The sequence below is a fragment of the Panulirus ornatus genome, chromosome 57, assembly GCF_036320965.1.
Source record: "Panulirus ornatus isolate Po-2019 chromosome 57, ASM3632096v1, whole genome shotgun sequence".
Lineage (NCBI taxonomy): Eukaryota > Metazoa > Arthropoda > Malacostraca > Decapoda > Palinuridae > Panulirus > Panulirus ornatus.
In genome coordinates, this window is record NC_092280.1 from 23525128 (window position 1) to 23544242 (window position 19115).

General features: G+C 46.5%; 1 protein-coding gene across 4 annotated transcripts; it reads left to right on the forward strand.

The window, feature by feature from the left end:
- Positions 1-9306: 9306 nt before the first annotated feature.
- LOC139766466 (serine protease Hayan-like) lies at positions 9307-18990 on the forward strand. 4 transcript variants are annotated; one of them, XM_071695151.1, is made up of 11 exons: positions 9308-9517; positions 10390-10626; positions 12095-12214; positions 12493-12642; positions 12835-12905; positions 13553-13598; positions 14415-14565; positions 15675-15782; positions 16488-16642; positions 17543-17715; positions 18548-18990. In XM_071695151.1, exons 2-11 carry the CDS (start codon positions 10545-10547, stop codon positions 18725-18727), a joined length of 1236 nt encoding a protein of 411 aa, XP_071551252.1. In that variant the 5' UTR covers positions 9308-9517; positions 10390-10544; the 3' UTR covers positions 18728-18990. The 4 variants fall into 4 exon arrangements, with proteins under 4 accessions (XP_071551255.1, XP_071551252.1, XP_071551253.1 ...); XM_071695152.1 differs by having other exon boundaries at positions 9308-9512; XM_071695153.1 differs by having other exon boundaries at positions 9309-9517; positions 12098-12214.
- Positions 18991-19115: the final 125 nt, after the last annotated feature.

Genomic DNA, 19115 nt, shown 5'->3' on the forward strand with positions numbered 1-19115 from the left:
TGGGTGTGACCTTCATCGTCAAGGTTTGGGAAGTTCCTCAGGAAGTTTCAGAATTACGTAGTCCTTCACGCGGCGAGTTCTATAACCTCGTGAACATAAACCAAGCGCTGAGTTCTATAACCTCGTGAACATAAACCAAGCGCTGAGTTCTATAACCTCGTGAACATAAACCAAGCGCTGAGTTCTATTACCTCGTGAACATGACCAAGCGCTGAGTTCTATTACCTCGTGAACATGACCAAGCGCTGAGTTCTATTACCTCGTGAACATAAACCAAGCGCTGAGTTCTATTACCTCGTGAACATAAACCAAGCGCTGAGTTCTATTACCTCGTGAACATGACCAAGCGCTGAGTTCTATAACCTCGTGAACATAAACCAAGCGCTGAGTTCTATTACCTCGTGAACATGACCAAGCGCTGAGTTCTATTACCTCGTGAACATAAACCAAGCGCTGAGTTCTATTACCTCGTGAACATAAACCAAGCGCTGAGTTCTATAACCTCGTGAACATAAACCAAGCGCTGAGTTCTATTACCTCGTGAACATAAACCAAGCGCTGAGTTCTATTACCTCGTGAACATGACCAAGCGCTGAGTTCTATTACCTCGTGAACATAAACCAAGCGCTGAGTTCTATAACCTCGTGAACATAAACCAAGCGCTTGTTCACAAGTTTAGGTTGTGTATGTCACACGGTGAGGTTTTACGTTCGTTGAGTTCCATTTCTTGTGTATGTGCGTCTATATGTGTATCTATATGGATGTATATGGGTTGTATATGTTCATATGTATATGTATGTGTATCTGCGTGTATGATTATATATGTATGTGTGTGTATATGAGTGGACGGGTCTTTCTTCGCCTGATTTTTGGTGCTACCTCGCTGACGCGGGTAACAGCGATCAAGTTTGATAATGATAAAAGATTATATATATATATATATATATATATATATATATATATATATATATATATATATATATACATTTTAATTTTCCAAAAGAAGGAACAGAGAAGGGGGCCAGGTGAGGATATTCCCTCAGAGGCCCAGTCCTCTGTTCTTAACGCTACCTTGCTAATGCGGGAAATGGCGAATAGTTTGAAAGAAAAAAAGAATATATACATATATGAAAAAGGAAAGGAACGTAAAAGGAGTTACTTAATTCTGTTCAGCGACTTGTGGGCTGAGAAGCTGGGAAAGAAAAAAGGTCAGAACCTGTTACATGGTAAGGTATTCCCCAGCACTGACGCCCTCAGCTGGAGTGAGTGCGACAAGGGAACTTGTTTCCTAGTGTGGCGAATATCATTAGCCGACCCCACAGTCCAGCAGGGCAGCGAGAAGGAGGAGCCCTCCTCCCTCATGGCAGGAGGGCTGTCAAAAGATGCGTCTTCGTCGTCAGTATTAGAATATCCTCATCCCTCTATCTTACAGGGAGAAGCACAACACCATGCACTGTGGCACAGGAGAAGACGGTAGTCAGTCATGGCACCATATGACGTTTTATTCCCTCCTCCACCACACCCTTCCTCTGAATATTCTTTACAAAAATATTGTCTTTTCAAGTGATTTTGTGCCGATGTAGTTTAGGTTGACATGAGAGTTTCCTTTACCCCAAGTTACTTACTTGTGAATGACATACTTAGTCCCTCAGAAACATACTCCTCTTCCAGATACCCTGCTATAGTTTCTCAAGCAACCAATCGTAAACGTGTCTAACGTTTCAGTCAGCTGGATAAGCGATGCGATCCAGACTACTTACAACATCAAGAAATGGGCCCAAGTTAACATACTCATTCCGTCTCGCTTTCTAAACAGGTAAAAGTTGAGTTTACATGTTTCTTCTCCATTTCCCCCCCCCCCCTTTTTTTTTGTCTCTAAGAATCAACAAGAGAAATATTTGATTTTTTATATATATATATATATATATATATATATATATATATATATATATATATATATATATATATATATATATATATATATATATATATATATATATTTATATATATATATATACATATATACATATATATATATATATATATATATATATATATATATATATATATATATATATATATTTTTTTTATTCTATTCGCCATTTCCCGCGTCAGCAAGGTAGCGTTAAGAACAGAGGACTGAGCCCTTGAGGCAATATCCTCACTTGGCCCCCTCCTCTGTTCCTTCATTAGGAAAACTAAAAACGAGAGGGGAGGATTTCCAGCCCCCCGCTCCCTTCCCTTTTAGTCGCCTACTACGACACGCAGGGAATACGTGGGAAGTATTCTTTCTCCCCTCTCCCAAGGGATAATATATATATATATATATATATATATATATATATATATATATATATATATAGGCCAACCCTCGTATAATGGCTCCAGCAATCAGATGTTGAGCTTTGGCAATGATACACAACAGGGTATATCATCAAACTTGCTTTTTAACATAAGATCCTACGACATTCTTGACCTCTGACCTGGGCCTAAGTGTCAGGTCAAAGGCCAGAGTAGGATAGCCCCAGGGGGTCACATCGTTGTCATCCCAAAACCCTCAAGAGATTAACATGTTACTAGTTTAAGTTGCCATTGCCAGTTACTCTCCTGCATTTAAATGGTCGTTACCCGTCATGCATCCCATCCATCTCCCTGGCAACCACCACCAGCCAAGCACCGAGTCCTCCTCATTCGGCGAGGATCCTTGATCGAGGTTATTGACTCGTGAGGTAATGCATTTCATCGACTGGCCAGACAAGATGGGCAAGGCTGCTCCTCTTCCTCGTGCTGATACTGTCCAGATTATATATATATATATATATATATATATATATATATATATATATATATATATATATATATATATATATATATATATATATAAAAGAATCATCTCTTATCGCCTGGCCTCAGGGTCCTCTACAACCATGTCTTAGATTTCCTCGCTAACCTGCTTGAAGAAGGAGAAACGTTTGGTACCGAAGGAACCCAGTTGACCGCGCAAGTCATTACAGCGTCTCTCTCTCTCTCTCTCTCTCTCTCTCTCTCTCTCTCTCTCTCTCTCTCTCTCTCTCTCTCTCTCGGTGGATACAAACAGCCATTACGATCTTACATCCTCTGTTAGCTCCCCATCATGGATTTTATGAACCAAGTTACAGTTAGTTTTCCCCACCAACCGAGACCGCTGTTCCTCCCTATACCATGACCCTTCTTATGAGGATCAGGTGTCCAATCACTGAGAATCTTGAGGTGCAGAAGGTCCTCCTTCACCGCTGGGACAACTCGTTCCTCAAGAAGAGAGATCATGATTTCATATTACAAGACCCTATGGTACTGGTACTGATCCAGATTTCTCAAAAAAAAAAAAAAGGTTTTGTGTCTGTTTTACGGACGATGTATACAGAGCATCCGACAGACACATCTTGGAAACCAGTTCATGTGCTCACACATGATCACACGACCTTGCTGTTCATGTGCTCACACATGATCACACGACCTTGCTGTTCATGTGCTCACACATGATCACACGACCTTGCTGTTCATGTGCTCACACATGATCACACGACCTTGCTGACCTGGGACTAACAGCAGCCACTTCAGTCAGGAGGAACAATATCATTGTGCTCTACTGATCAAACTGGCGGACCTTCTTTCTCTCATCTTCGGACACTTCCTCTCTGTCTGTCTCTGTGGTCCTCACAAATCTTGGACGAACTATCCGAATGCACTTTGGCGGTAGAATATGAGCAGTGTTTTACAACACACTTGTGAAGTCTGGAGACGCACGCTCGAGTCGTCCTTGAAGAATCTTGGAAGTCACAGCTGGGAATCCCAACGTCGCGTTTGGGAGTGGAGTGGGACCTGCCAAGGGAGATGAAGGAGTGGGTGGGAGTCAGTGTGTGTACATCCACGCCGGGGCACAGCGAGGGGACGCAGGAGGCAAGTCTACCGTGGGGGGGAGTCAGTGTGTGTACATCCACGCCGGGGCACAGCGAGGGGACACAGGAGGCAAGTCTACCAACTGCATCTTCAGGAGACACTTCTACTCCAGTGTGGTGCTGAGTGATGAGTCGCATCCAAGGGAGATGAAGGAGTGGGTGGGAGTCAGTGTGTGTACATCCACGCCGGGCACAGCGAGGGGACGCAGGAGGCAAGTCTACCAACTGCATCTTCAGGAGACACTTCTACTCCAGTTTGGTGCTGAGTGATGAGTCGCATTAGCGAGGTAGCGCCAGGAAACAGACGAAGAAAATCCCCATTCCCTCAAGTCCATTCTTTAGCTGTCTTGTGCAGTGCAACGAAGCCACAGCTCCCCATCCACAACCAGGCCCTACAAACCTTTTATGGTTTACCCCGGCCGTTTCACATGTTCTGGTTCAGTTACATGACAGCTTCTCGCCCCCTGTATACCTCATCGTTCCAATTCACTCTATCGCGTGCACCTCTTTCACCCTCCTGCACGATCAGGCCCCAGGCACACACAATACTTTTTGCTTCATCCTTACATCGGTGTTACCGGACTAAGCCATCACTTGGAGTACAGTCTCGTCAAAGAACTTATCACTCAAAAGGAGTCTACATTTCCCCCCTACTGGAGGTAGTGCAGCCGTAGGCTGTAGGAACCTTTAGAAAGGACCTGGATAACAACAAGATTCTCTTATAAAAATTGGTATTATGGTAACAATAAATGAAAATATTCTAGAAAGAAAGAGTCTAAATACTGTGAGGATTGTCTGGTCGTAGACCGTGGAAACACTGAGATCCCAGCCAGCATTTCTAGTGGGCAAGACCTTGTGTGACCTCTGGTCATGGAGACGACTGTGTCTCCTCCTCTGCATACCTACCAGGCGCCGCGAAGCAGATGAAACGCGCCGTGCGGCACCGTGTTCCTCAGCAAAGACGAGGAAGGTAAAGTAGGAAAGATTTAGGCCATGTTATGTGAGAGGATATACGATGGAACAGATGCTTGGTCTGAAGTAGGAGAGGCAGACAGGAGTATTACGTGGTCTAAGTGTACTGAAATATGAAATAATAATGATCTCTTGACAGAAAGGAGACACAGGGAATATAAGCGTCTTAGTAAAGGAAGAAACAGAGGTTGTTTAACGATGAAAAAAAAAAGAGAGCAAAGGAGAAATCAGATGTAAAGATAACGAAGACAAAGTGGTTGTCTTGAAGAAAAATGGATGTCAGTTTCAATGAGAAGCAAATTATAAGAGAAAGAAAAGGCTGGTTGATTAATAATTTGATTTTTCGAATGAAGGACGTTACTTGAAGTTAAATTGTCATACGAAGTTTTATGTCTGTCTTCGCAAGAGGAGTGCTCTTCGTCGAGAGGAAAATGACGAAGAAAAAGTGAAGAAAGAAATGAACAACGAAGGAAGAAAGAGACAATCCTTATCCCTCTTCCTTTCCCTCATGGCTTCGGCAGACATCATCCATCAACATGTTCGAGAATGACTCTAGTTCTTCTGACATGTCAGTTACAACGGCCCCAGGACCAAGCCCTGCAGGACACCCTTCGTAACCCCGATCCTTACCGTCAACGCACCTTAAATCACATCATTCGTTCCCTTCCACTAGGCGCGAGATTGTTTTTTACTCTTCTTTTGTCACTGAATGAGTCTTTTCCATTCTCCCTGTCCTGAGGATTCAACTTCTTCATTAGCCTTCTGTGTGGTGTTAATTACTTGCTTGGTAGTCTAGATACATCCACACAGTTTGTCTAGCTTTCTCCGTTGTATTGTGAGTGAGCAATCGCCAACGTCTACGAGGTTTGTTAGACATGACCTCTCACTGAGGTATTTTCTCCTCTGTAGTCAGTCGTCTATCTACTTCCACCAGTGTCCTAGGTCGATAGTTCAGTGGAGCTTCCTTCTTTCCTTGCTTAGCTGTGGGTAAAACACCCTCCCTATGCCAATCTTTCGGGCCCCTTTCCTCTCCTGGCAATGAAGTCGTGAACAGGACTATTTCGAGCCACCTGTCAAGCGCATTTGTATACCTCACCAGAAAATCTGAGGAAGTATCATCAAAGTCATGAGCCCTTATATGGGTCCAGATCCTTCCAGGAATGTGTTTATATATCATGTAACAACTCCTACTAAGACATCTTCTATCCTCTGTCTCACCGATGATGGAGTTAAGTCGTCGTCCGCTGTAACCCAACTTGAGAAGTATATTTAACTTTTTGGTCGATAAGGGTCTTACTTATGTGTGTACTAGAGGGCTGTTCTGGTACCTGCCAGCAGACAACTTACCTCCTTCATCATGTTCTTAAGGTGGTACACTGTTCTAGGTCTGGTCCATGGTCGACTGGCAGCTCCCTCCCTCCCACACACACATATATTCCAGCAGCTTATTCTCTGCTGGATGATGATCTTCGTATACGTGCGTAGATGACTGAGTCGTAGAAGAGAAAATTGGGTCTTTTCCTTTCTCTGTTCCATAATTGAGGAAGTGATAATACAGGAGGATTTCAACAACCCCCCCCCCCAGTCAGTCATATAAGTGGGTAGTCCTCTTTATGCTCTGTCCTGAGGTCTACTACTAGTACTACTTCTACTACTACTACTACTACGTCTACTACTACTACTACTAGTTATAATAATGATAACAAAAAAGGTGATAATGATGAGAATGATAATGATGATAAAATTAATGACGACCATTACTACGGATAATGATAATGATGGAAGGCTTACGTCATGAAATGAAACCAAAGACTCAAATCATACATGGAAAATACTTGATACGTTGGGCCATAAGGAGAGAGAGAGAGAGAGAGAGAGAGAGAGAGAGAGAGAGAGAGAGAGAGAGAGAGAGAGAGAGAGAGAGAGAGAGAGAGAAAGAGTGTGTGTCTCTCTCTGGCGTGTTTGTTGGTGGGAATACCCGGCTGGTCAAAGGGCACGCTGCGCTTCCTTCCTTCAGGCAGGTCCCAGACCGGTCCTCTCGGGCCATCTAACTCCTCAGAGGATAATCCTGAAACGAGGAAATGTAATTCTGAGATCCTCTCTCTCTCTCTCTCTCTCTCTCTCTCTCTCTCTCTCTCTCTCTCTCTCTCTCTCTCCGTTTCTCCTGGGCCGCCCTGGTGGAAGGTGCAGATGACAGGCCGGGGAGGGACGTCTTGCGTTGACGTCACCAACTTAATGCTGTTGTTGTCACGATATGGGGGAGGAATGGAAGGGACGGGGGGTGGAGGGGAAGGGACGGGGGTGGAGGGGAAGGGACGGGGGTGGAGGGGAAGGGACGGGGGTGGAAGGGAAGGGACGGGGGTGGAAGGGAAGGGACGGGGGTGGAAGGGAAGGGACGGGGGGTGGAAGGGAAGGGACGGGGGTGGAAGGGAAGGGACGGGGGTGGAAGGGAAGGGACGGTAGTGGAAGGGAAGGGACGGGGGTGGAATTATCATAAATCTTATTATTACTAGTATTATCATTATCATTATCATTATTAGTACAGAGGGAAAACAAGTTTAAGTCTGCCCTGTACACTCATCTCATTATCGTCTTCGAATGTCTTTATCTCTTCGTACACCAGAGAGTCTTGGGTGCTCCGGGAAGTACCTCCCTCCTGAATCAGCAGTGTTGAAGTGCTGTCCGGAACCATATGGAATGGAAGCATGTCTTACATTCCTTCCTCATCCACACCTCGTCTAAGATCACCTCTTCATCCAGTTCGTAGTTCAGTCGTTCCTCTTCTGAGGCCATTCAGTTGAGGGACCTGGCATAGCTGACGTGTTGAAAGCTCTCCAATCCCCCAACACCCCACCTCCCCACCCGAATCCTCCACCACCACCACCATGGCCTTTGTCATCTCGACCAAGGTGGATGGAGCAGCAGCCAAGGGTTCCTCTGAGATAGGCTAGCACCCATGCGTGCTCGTCTGTCATTCCCCTGCTTAAAAGAAAACGTGTTTCTCCTTGAACACAAGCAGTGGTATATCCTGTCCCGCAGAAGGGAATCCATGTACCCTTGACTCTTTTTAAACCTGCTCGTATTCCTCTCTGGCTTGTGCTATTTCCGAAGTCTTCAAATCTCTCACCAACTTTCATTTCCTGAAGCGTTTTGTACCTCGGGAGACGACAGTACCCTTTCCTTTGTTACAACTGGCGCGTCACCTACGGAGCACATCCTGTGGCTGTTGCATCCACGTGAGTGCTGTTGGAACCAGCCCTCCCTCCCTCCCTCCCTGTTTCTCCACCGTTGGCTGTCCTTCAGTATCAAGTCATGTTTTCCTACAATCACACCTTAGCTCTACACCTGTTGAGGCCACACCACAGCTATACTTGTTGAGGCCACAAAACAGCTCTACACCTGTTGAGGCCACACCACAGCTCTACACCTGTTGAGGCCACACCACAGCTATACAACTGTTGGGGCCACAAAACAGCTCTACACCTGTTGAGGCCACACCACAGCTCTACACCCGTTGAGGCCACACCACAGCTATACAACTGTTGGGGCCACACCACAGCTATACAACTGGTGAGGCCACACCACAGCTCTACGCCTGTTGAGGCCACACCACAGCTCTACACCTGTTGAGGCCACACCACAGCTCTACACCTGTTGAGGCCACACCACAGCTCTACACCTGTTGAGGCCACACCACAGCTATACAACTGGTGAGGCCACACCACAGCTCTGCACCTGTTGAGGCCACACCACAGCTCTACAACTGTTGAAGCCACACCACAGCTCTACACCTGTTGAGGCCACACCACAGCTCTACACCTGTTGAGGCCACACCACAGCTATACAACTGGTGAGGCCACACCACAGCTCTGCACCTGTTGAGGCCACACCACAGCTCTACAACTGTTGAAGCCACACCACAGCTCTACACCTGTTGAGGCCACACCAAAGCTCTACAACTGTTGAGGCCACACCACAGCTCTACAACTGTTGAGGCCACACCACAGTTCTACACCTGATGACGCCACAGTAGCAGGCCAAACCACAGCTCTACACCTGTTGAGGCCACACCACAGTTCTACACCTGATGAGGCCACACTAGCAGGCCACACCACAGCTCTACACCTGTTGTGGCCACACCATAGGTCACCAGCTCTCGGGCCAACTGCTTCCTAAATTTAAACTTCACAAGACAATAGAATGTAATTAAAATTCTTCTTATTATGAGTTTGAATAAAAAAAAAATATATTAATGATGTTGAAAAAAGAATAGAACTTCACGTCACTATAAAAGATAGCCAGTAACCCCATGAAGGTGTTTGGGGGGGGGGGGTCAGTGGCGAGTCAAGAGCAGCCATGTGTGTGGGGATGATCCACGTAACTGTGTGTGTCAGCAGTAGGAAAGCGCAAGGGGCCGTCCCAGTGTGGGTAGGTTGGTAGGAAGGAGCGGGTTGGCGTTTGAAACACACGGTCAGTCATCCTTCTGCAAGGCCAGGGGTGCGACGCAGGTCCTCGAGCCTTCCCACAGACAGCGGGGTCACGTTGCACAGACCTGCAGCAGGAGGCACAGTGGCGTGTTCCAGGGCTGAGGAGGAGGAGGAGGTAAGGTGAGGGGACCAGAACGTTCAAGTTGCAAACGTGAGATGCTGGTGAGGGTTTGGACAATACCATTTGGAATCGAGATATATATATATATATATATATATATATATATATATATATATATATATATATATATATATATATATATATATATATAAAGAAAAAAAGATTTTCCTATATGTATATTCATGAGTCTCAGGTGAGTTCCTTTTTCCACTTCTTTGGTACATTATTTTCATTCACGTTCATCAGCACGACTGGTCGTAAGACGTGGGTGACTACCAAGGCGCTTTACCACCAGAACCTCACATTAGAAGGTGGTGTTGACTCGTCCATTTGTATCAAGGACACTTTATGTCCATAGTGATAGACACTGTTTACCACAGTGCTTCAGGAAACATCTCTGGATAGACAGGTTGATAGATAAGTTGAGAGAGAGAGAGAGAGAGAGAGAGAGAGAGAGAGAGAGAGAGAGAGAGAGAGAGAGAGAGAGAGAGAGAGCTGGCGATCGAGTGGTACCATCACATTGGTTCTGCAATACACTCTCTCTCTCTCTCTCTCTCTCACCAGCGTTTTCCACATTCAGTTTATACAGAGGGTCAGAGCAAGTGGGACGCAAACCCAACCACGCTCAGCAAACGGTTGCGGTGGAGCACGTCTATGAGGCCCTCAACTCCTGTGTTCCACCCCGAGTGTGTGCTCCACCCGTTATCAACATCAGAGTCTTAAGAGTGACAGGTTATCCTCGAAAGCCACATGCACTCTGCCACTTGTACAAGTCTTAGGTTAATTCTTAACCGTAGTTGGTGACTGTGACTGAAATGTTGAGTGTCTCGGGACATTAAACCTTAGATCATAGCAGGTATCTATTGGCCAGACTAGTGAAGGAGGAGGAGCGTTGATGAGAGCCGCCTCACAACCACGCACTCAAGAGACCACCACACGCCTCTTCACCTTCAGCATCTCCGTGGCAACTCACCCAGCTACTTCACGTGAAGACCGAGAGGAAGGGGTCTTCGTCCTGCCCTTGTGATGTCAGGGGCGCGAGGTGTGGTGTGGGCGGGTATAGTGTTGGCCACCGTCTTCTGCTGCCTGGGCTCACACGCCAGTTCAGGTAAGCATAGACCATATCCTATATATTTCCCATATCGTTCTCATCATCTTCAGTTAACTCCAGTGTTCTCAGGTTTGCTGATGAGAGGCGCAGTTGATTATGATCTTGGTGAAGTGTAGATATTTTTCCCTATATCATTCCGTCGGGTATGATTTACTTTTAGAATGAATAACATGACGATTGTCAGGCCTGTGTTAAAATGATAGCATTAACTGTAATGACTATGGAGGACATTGTTCATTCCACTCCATCGCCAGTGCAGAGGGAGAACTGGTGAATCTATTTCTACCATCCTGTTTTCTACATTTGCCGTCGTCAAATGAAGGCCTACCTCACTCTACACAAGGTCATCTTAGATGACCTGACCTCTTATGCTCACCGCGCTTCAATATTCCCGACTTTGCAGGAAGTGTTCACGACCAGATGATAACCTGCTTGGCGGTCCTCCCGCAGCTGGAGGCTGTGAGGAGGACCGCCACGTCATAATGTGTGGGAGGTGGGCGGCCACGGGCTGGTGACCGACCCGCCCCCAGTACATGCAGGAGACCTGCAGCCACTTGTGTGGTGGTTGAGACTCTCCCGGGCTCCTGTTACACAATCTCTCTCTCTCTCTCTCTCTCTCTCTCTCTCTCTCTCTCTCTCTCCCTCTCTCTCTCCCTCTCTCTCTCTCTCTCTGGAGTTGGTTTCAGGAATGCTGGGTACAGCCCTCACACCGAACTCTTCCTTACCTGGGTCAATGGAGGGGGGGAGTTACCGGGGGAGAATTCCCGGCCGCTGGTTCAGGCGCCTCCTGTATACCGGGACAGAGGTCAACTGAGCTCCACCTCCGTCTGCGCGTCTAAGCTTTCTCCGTCTCAGCTTTAGATCATCGTGCTCCTCTCACGCTCGTTTACAGCGTCTACCTTTCGCGTCATCATGTTCACTTGTTTCTGTGTGTGTCTCTCTCTCTCTCCGCTGTGGTAGATAAAGTTGAGGAAGCTGACGAAGTAGTGGATAGTACAGGAGGCCTTCATGACACGAACTTCCTAAAGGTCTTGTGGATCTTGTAGGATCTAAACCTCTATTTACGTTGGAGGCTTCACTCACGGAACATGAAATATAGAAAGGATTGCAAAGGTAAGAAAAAACAAAAAGAGAGAGACAGAAACAAAGGAAAAGTATTTCCGGATTCTGGAGGAAGTGAAAACTGTGTCTCACAGACTGGCTTGAGGATCACCGTGATTGCAATGGGTCGTCATGCCCCGAGCCTATGGGTTTCTTGACTGCTGGAACGGAGGGATCAGTACCTTCTCATTGCTGGAAAGTAACACTGTTGATGGATCAGTGGGGTCTAGCTGGCTCAGTGGTCACTCCTTGTATAGTTTTAGGGGTGTCATTGTGTGTGTGTGTGTGTGTGTGTGTGTGTGTGTGTGTGTGAACCTGTTTTGTTATTTGAGAGGATATATATGTTATAGTCACTATTTACCAGCAGGAGGCGGCTGTGAGGACCACGTCATGATGTGTGAGCGGTGGGCGGCCACGGGCTGGTGCCGGTCTCGCCCCCGGTATATGCACAAGAGATGCCGTGTCAGCTGTAACTTGTGTGGTGGTGAGACACTCCTGAGTTGACCCTCGTCTGTGGCATTCCACCTCAAGTCGAGTTCATAGTCGTCTCTCGTTCTGTTATGATGAGTCAGGTCAATGCTACAAGGGGAGAGAGAGAGAGAGAGAGAGAGAGAGAGAGAGAGAGAGAGAGAGAGAGAGAGAGAGAGAGAGAGAGAGAGAGAGAGAGAGAGAGAGAGAGAGAGAGAGAGAGAGAGAGAGAGAGAGAGAGAGAGAGAGAGGTTTCTGTATACACGCGTCTGATCAATCAGTTTGTCTTCACAGTTCCCGATTGCTTCGACAAGACTCCCTCCTGTGCTTCATGGGTGCTGGAAAGGTCATGCCAGACTCAGGAAGTCCGGGACTCCTGCCCCCACTCCTGCAACGCCTGCGGCCCCCCCACCCGGAGGAAGACCATCATCAATCCTGAGTTTGGTGAGTTCGGTAGTGAGCAACGTCTCGTCCTTGTCCCTGATCATTCTGAGAACCTGAACACTGAAATGGAACGTCAAACACCAACCGCAGTAGCTGAGAGAGAGAAGAGAGAGAGAGAGAGAGAGAGAGAGAGAGAGAGAGAGAGAGAGAGAGAGAGAGAGAAATTCTGACATGGTTTTCATATCCTCACAGAGTGTGGGGGAAGACGTCCACCCAGCGGAAGTAGGGACTTCGTCCACGGCACCGACAGTGGAAGGCCTCAGGTACTGACTGAGTCGTCGGCCGGAGCGGCTCTTCCCCGAGTTAAATTAGTATTTCCTGTGTAGATATACAGCCACATACACTGCCGTTAAAACATACCCCTATCATAAGTGTCAGTGTGTACAAAGCCTTGTGTGTCTGGGGGCCTCGTCCAAATGTCTTCTAACATACGATTTTCTAACCTTTTTTTTTTGGTTTCATGATCATTACATTTATTCGGCCACTTCACTCCCATGTATGATGGATTCATGATTCCGTTGATATCCCAGCCTGGGAGACTCACTTCCTCTCTCTCTCATTGTGGCACCCTGAGTTGTCCACTGTGGTACTCCAGTGTCCAATGTATATAACGTACCCCAGTGTTCAATGTGATCTGTTTACTGCGGTACCCCATATTCACTGCGATACCTCAGATCCACTGTGGTACCCCCAAGTCCACCGAATTACCCTCACGTCCACTGTAGTACCCCAGGTCCACTGTAGTACCCCATGTCCACTGTAGTACCCCATGTCTACTGGACTACTTTCATGTCCACTGTAGTACCCGAGGTCCACTGTAGTACCCCATGTCCACTGTGGTGCCCAAAGCCCAGTGTGGCTGTGTCGGTACCGAAGTCAACTGGTGATGTTATTTCTTTTGTCTCGACAGGTGACACCGGAGAGGACCAACAGAGTCTCCAGACCCACGATGCCAGGTAAGGTTACCCTGCGTCCTGTGTTACAACTATGTCATCATGTTACCGTTCTACAGTGTACACCTATTGTACCCTCTCAGGATACATCTGTGTTACTATGTTACCATCTCAAAATACATCTGTGTTACCATGTTACCCTCTCAGGATACATCTGTGTTACCATGTTACCCTCTCAGGATACATCTGTGTTACTATGTTACCATCTCAGGATACATCTGTGTTACCATGTTACCCTCTCAGGATACATCTGTGTTACCATGTTACCCTCTCAGGATACATCTGTGTTACTATGTTACCATCTCAGGATACATCTGTGTTACCATGTTACCCTCTCAGGATACATCTGTGTTACCATGTTACCATCTCAGGATACATCTGTGTTACCATGTTACCCTCTCAGGATACATCTGTGTTACTATGTTACCATCTCAGGATACATCTGTGTTACCATCTCAGGATACATCTGTGTTACCGTGTTACCATCTCAGGATACATCTGTGTTACCATGTTACCCTCTCAGGATACATCTGTGTTACCATCTCAGGATACATCTGTGTTACCATGTTACCATCTCAGGATACATCTGTGTTACCATGTTACCATCTCAGGATACATCTGTGTTACCATCTCAGGATACATCTGTGTTACCATGTTACCATCTCAGGATACATCTGTGTTACCATGTTACCATCTCACGACAATCCTGTGTTACCATCTTGAGTCTATTTCAACAATTGTCTTAATATTACTCTTACAAACGAGGAACATGACCTACCACATTATGTCCTGATGACCGCAACTCCTCGTCCTGGACAGGTGCTGTGTCCACTGTCAAGCCCCACAGTCCGCGCACGGTCGAAGTCCCGGCGGTGGAGGTTAGCGTCCAAGACACCTTCTGCGGGGCGACGCCCATCGCGGACCGCTTCCTCCTGACGGCGGCCCACTGCGTCTTCGATCCTGACCGACCGTAATGTTGAAAATGTTATATTTTGTCTCACTGAAATGATACCAAAATCTTTTTTTTTTTCTTCTATCATTTCTATGGGATACATATTACAAAAACGATTTCTAATTTCTTTAAAACATAATTTCTTTTCCTGCCGCATCTGGAAGCATCATCAGGAACAGTAGACTAATGGCCTCCATTGTGCATGACCTGTGTCTGTTTGTCATGTATCAAACATCGAAGTCAAAGCCCACCAGCCACAGATAAGACCTACAACCTGCTCAGTGGTCTTACCATGAACGTTCCATATATCCTGCTCACGTCGCTGCCAGCACTTTGATCTCATTCGTTCTATCCCAGGCCTCACTCTCATGGAAAAAGTTCAGGCCCCGATACCCCAAAGTCTGCTTCACTCCATCTTTCCGTCTTCTTCTTAATTCCCCCCCTACCCCACCTCCCACCCCCTTCCCTTGTTGCCTCCACTCCCAATGCTGCGTTACACTCAGTAGCAGGGGCAGGGATGGGCTTCCTTGAGGTGGAAAGTTCCTTGACGAGACTGTACTCTTTCGTCGACTGCAGATGTGAGAGCCTCGCTCAAGGTGACTTTTCACTCGCGGCATAACCCCATGTACAGCGGACTCCGGACAGTGGAGCTAATAGTGTGGCAGGACTCTGTCTGTGGGGCCATTCTGTCTCCACAGCGGTGGATGCCCACCTGTGTCTCTGCATCCAGGTGGCAGACTAGATTGTGCAACACAGTACACTAGGAAATCCCGTCCCCTCCCCCTCGCACCAACAACTCTCTACGCAGGGTCTCTATACCGCGGGGGGGGAGGGGGTCTCCCTCCCCCTGACATTGTCTCCAGACCTCGGTACATCCCCCTGTGTCTTTCACACCCAGTTAGCCCCCACTGGTTACGTGCGCATGCGTCAGTGGTCGTCACCATGGCCATGTACATAGGCCAATCCTGGTGAATTATGTTTTATGCTCCTCAGTGGAAGGTTCTTGTCTTGATACTGGATTGTTCCCAAAGTGGTTGATATGTATACACCCCAGTGGGGCTCTTAAACCTTTATTTATACACGGTTCGTCCCATTGGCTAAGTGTATTTTTCCTGGGAATCCCACAGGGTGCGGACGGTGAGGCTGGGGGAGCTGGACTTCGCCAAAGAGAACGAGGAGAACTCCAGACCCGTCGACTACGAGATAGAAAAGATCATCGTCCATCCTAAATTTGAGTGAGTGGGGGAGATGAAGAAGGGAACCATACGTGTGTGTGTGTGTGTGTGTCATGAGCCGTTCCAAAGACATTCTTTTTTTACTTTGCTCGAGTGTTTTCACCCTGAGGAACTTTCCGCCTTTGTGTCATGAAATCTAACTACAATATCCTTAAAACCAGACCACTCCCCCACGACCTTATCCCTCACTTCTGTATACGTGGGTTCTCCTCATTCCTAACTGCCAGTGTAGCCAGTTTCACTTACTCCCATGGTTCATACCTTAATTGCCTCAGTTCTCATCGTCAGAGACTAGATCTTGTTTCATCGTCCCTGTAATAACCGCTTCGTCCTGTCCACTCTGCAGGGGTGTTCCGTCCAGCTTAGCTATATCCCCAGCGCGTAACGCCGTGCATATGCAGTGCCCTTAGGTCCCCTCTGAGAGCATAACCCTAGGTAGTTATAGTTATCTTTTGCCCTAACTACCATATCCTCAGTCTCATCGACGCCCTATGTCAGCCCAACCTGCCCAAAGTGTACTCAGTCTGAATTTATATTCTCTGTCTTCTCTCTTCCCAGTTCCGTGACCTCCTTCAGGAGAAAGCCACGTACGTCTTCAGTAACCAGGTCCCCGACGCAAATTTCTGTGTTTCTTCCAAGGATCCTTGTTATCCTAAGCCCATCTTATCCTTCTGTCCTCCATGGTAACCACCCCGTTGTTTTCAGCCCTAACAGCACGGTGAGGTACAACGACCTGGCGATCCTGCAGACGGTGGAGGTGATCGAGTTCAACGAGGTGGTCTTCCCGTACTGCCTAACGGACCAACGTCCGCCACCCAAGACCATCGTCACCGGCGCTGGCTTCGGCTTCGTCAACGCCAGTGAGTTTTGTGCCGGATTTATCTTTAAGCTCTTAACCTTTCATGTCTTAGGTCTCTACCTCCATCAGAATTATATTCCACACTATTTCCCATCACCGTGGTCACTAAATATCATTCCCGTAGCTTTGTGACGGAGATATTGGCAATAATCTTACAAAGGTGTGTGTCTCCAAATGCTGGAACCTTCAGCCTTTGAGGTACGTGAATTTCATTTCACATGACTCGATGGGACACGTTATTCTAATACAGTCTCTCTTGATTATATATTTCTTGAATTTGCCATATGGCTGACATGAGTTGCCATAGTAGACTCGCTGTGGAAACTAACACAAGACAGATGGTATATTTCATATGATAATCTTTGGGGTTTATGTATATGGGAAACAAAGGCAACAGAAGAACTGGTGTGGTTGTCTGCCAGATGCCAGTGATAGTATCTCTGATTCTTGATATATGTCGATAGTGAAGCAGGAGATTCTCCATAAAGGATTCCCCTGATTAACAAAGTTCCTCGAGGGTCTGAGGGATCGCATCATCCTCAGAAAATCATGACAGTGTCTTCGGGGTCGAAGCTTCGTCGTCTCTCTTGCTTCCCTCAATACCCACGAGGCTAGGCGGCCAACGTGACCAACGGACGAAAGAAAAAGAAACAAAGAATCAACAAGCCTTTTTCAAATGACGTGTAACACCGGTTTTCCTACATAGCGTCTGGTTTGGGACTATGCTTAAGCAATGGACAGAATACAGTGAACTGTCTGTGAACCAACTGCTTTTAGCATCCCTCAGTTTACAGTGGCGCTGTATAGAGTTTTGTGTGTATCCTCCGAAAGGTGATTGGATCATGTACCCAAACTCGTATGTATAGCTTAGCCATAACCAATGTTGCTGTTCTTCCTGCAGCACACCAGTCGAGCAGGCTACAGGAGGCCGAGTTGGAGCTGGTCGACACGACAGAGTGTGAGGACATCTACCGGCGGGAGAGCCACGAACCCCACCTGAGGGTCAGGTACCCTGACCTGCTACAGAACAGTGACGTCATGTGCGCAGCTTACCCAGAGAGGGACGCCTGTGAGGTGAGTGTCGAGATGCCTGTGAGGTGGGTGTTATGACGCCTATGAGGTGAGTGTCATGTCTCTCGCTGCTGTAAGTATTAGAGAAATGCGCTTGGAAATTGCATCTCCTCGTCATCTTTATCTTGGTATGAGAAACAAGAATGACTGAGGTCATACATAAGTCCTTTGTTATGTTCCTATGACTGAGACAACTTTACTCACAGCGTCGTCTGACTCGAAGAATGAGAAACATGTCCTTAAGATATGGCAAGTATTTTATTCCCCAGAGTTTCGGTCAAACAAATGTCTCAATCATCCATTATATGCAGATGTTTCCTATGATTTTGCCGTTTTCCTTACGCCGGTTATTTTGATGGCAAACTTAGTCATTTAGCCATGTTTGGTATATTGCGTTTCTTCCTCTTACAAATTCTAACTCAAACGTTAATCATTTACCATCGACCATCGCTAAGTCAACACGGTGATATACAATCATCGTTTTTTGACATCCTTAGATTCGCAAAAGACATATAAAAAGAAAAAATCACAAAAGTAAAGCGATGAATTTATCGCCAATTTGAATTATGTTGCTGAAGTTCACAGTCGAACTCTACATACTTGAGGGAGCCTAGTCTATAGCACTCAACTCTCCCGGTCTGTCAGGGGAGGCAGACTGAACAAGATGTTCTACGATGAGGTGATTTATTAGAGAAGACTAAAAATGTCATAGGTTCCTGATGTATGAAGTCAGGGTAGCAGTAAAGCGACAAGGCTAAAGAGGGCATCTGGTATGGGGCAAACGATAATACTTTCTTTCTCTTTTCTTCCGATTTCCAATGATTCTGTTCCCCAGGGCGACTCTGGCGGGCCGCTCTTCATAGACAAAGACGGTCGACGGTTCCTGGTCGGGGTGGTGGGCAGCGGTGTCTCCTGCAGGGGCAACAGCGTCTCCATCCTGCCGGGTCTCTACATCAGCGTCGCTGACAACATTGACTTCATAGACAGCGTCGTGTACGGCACCACCAGGAATTAGAGAAGATAACATGGACATTATGATGTTTAACGTCAGGCGGATATAATGATTTCTGGATCATTTGAAAAGACGGATCATGTACCATGTGCTATAGGTCTTGTTCACAATGATCGAGACCAGTCAGTCTCTAACATGTTTTTGAGTTCACGTTAGCAACTGTTATCAACATTCATATTAGAATGTCATTCATGATGATGTATATATATATATATATATGGAAGCATGTCATGCATACATTTCAATGCATTAAATATACAGCGGAACAAACATTTCCTCGTCATTTACTCCTTTTTTATATCTTCATCAATATATATATATATATATATATATATATATATATATATATATATATATATATATATATAGAGAGAGAGAGAGAGAGAGAGAG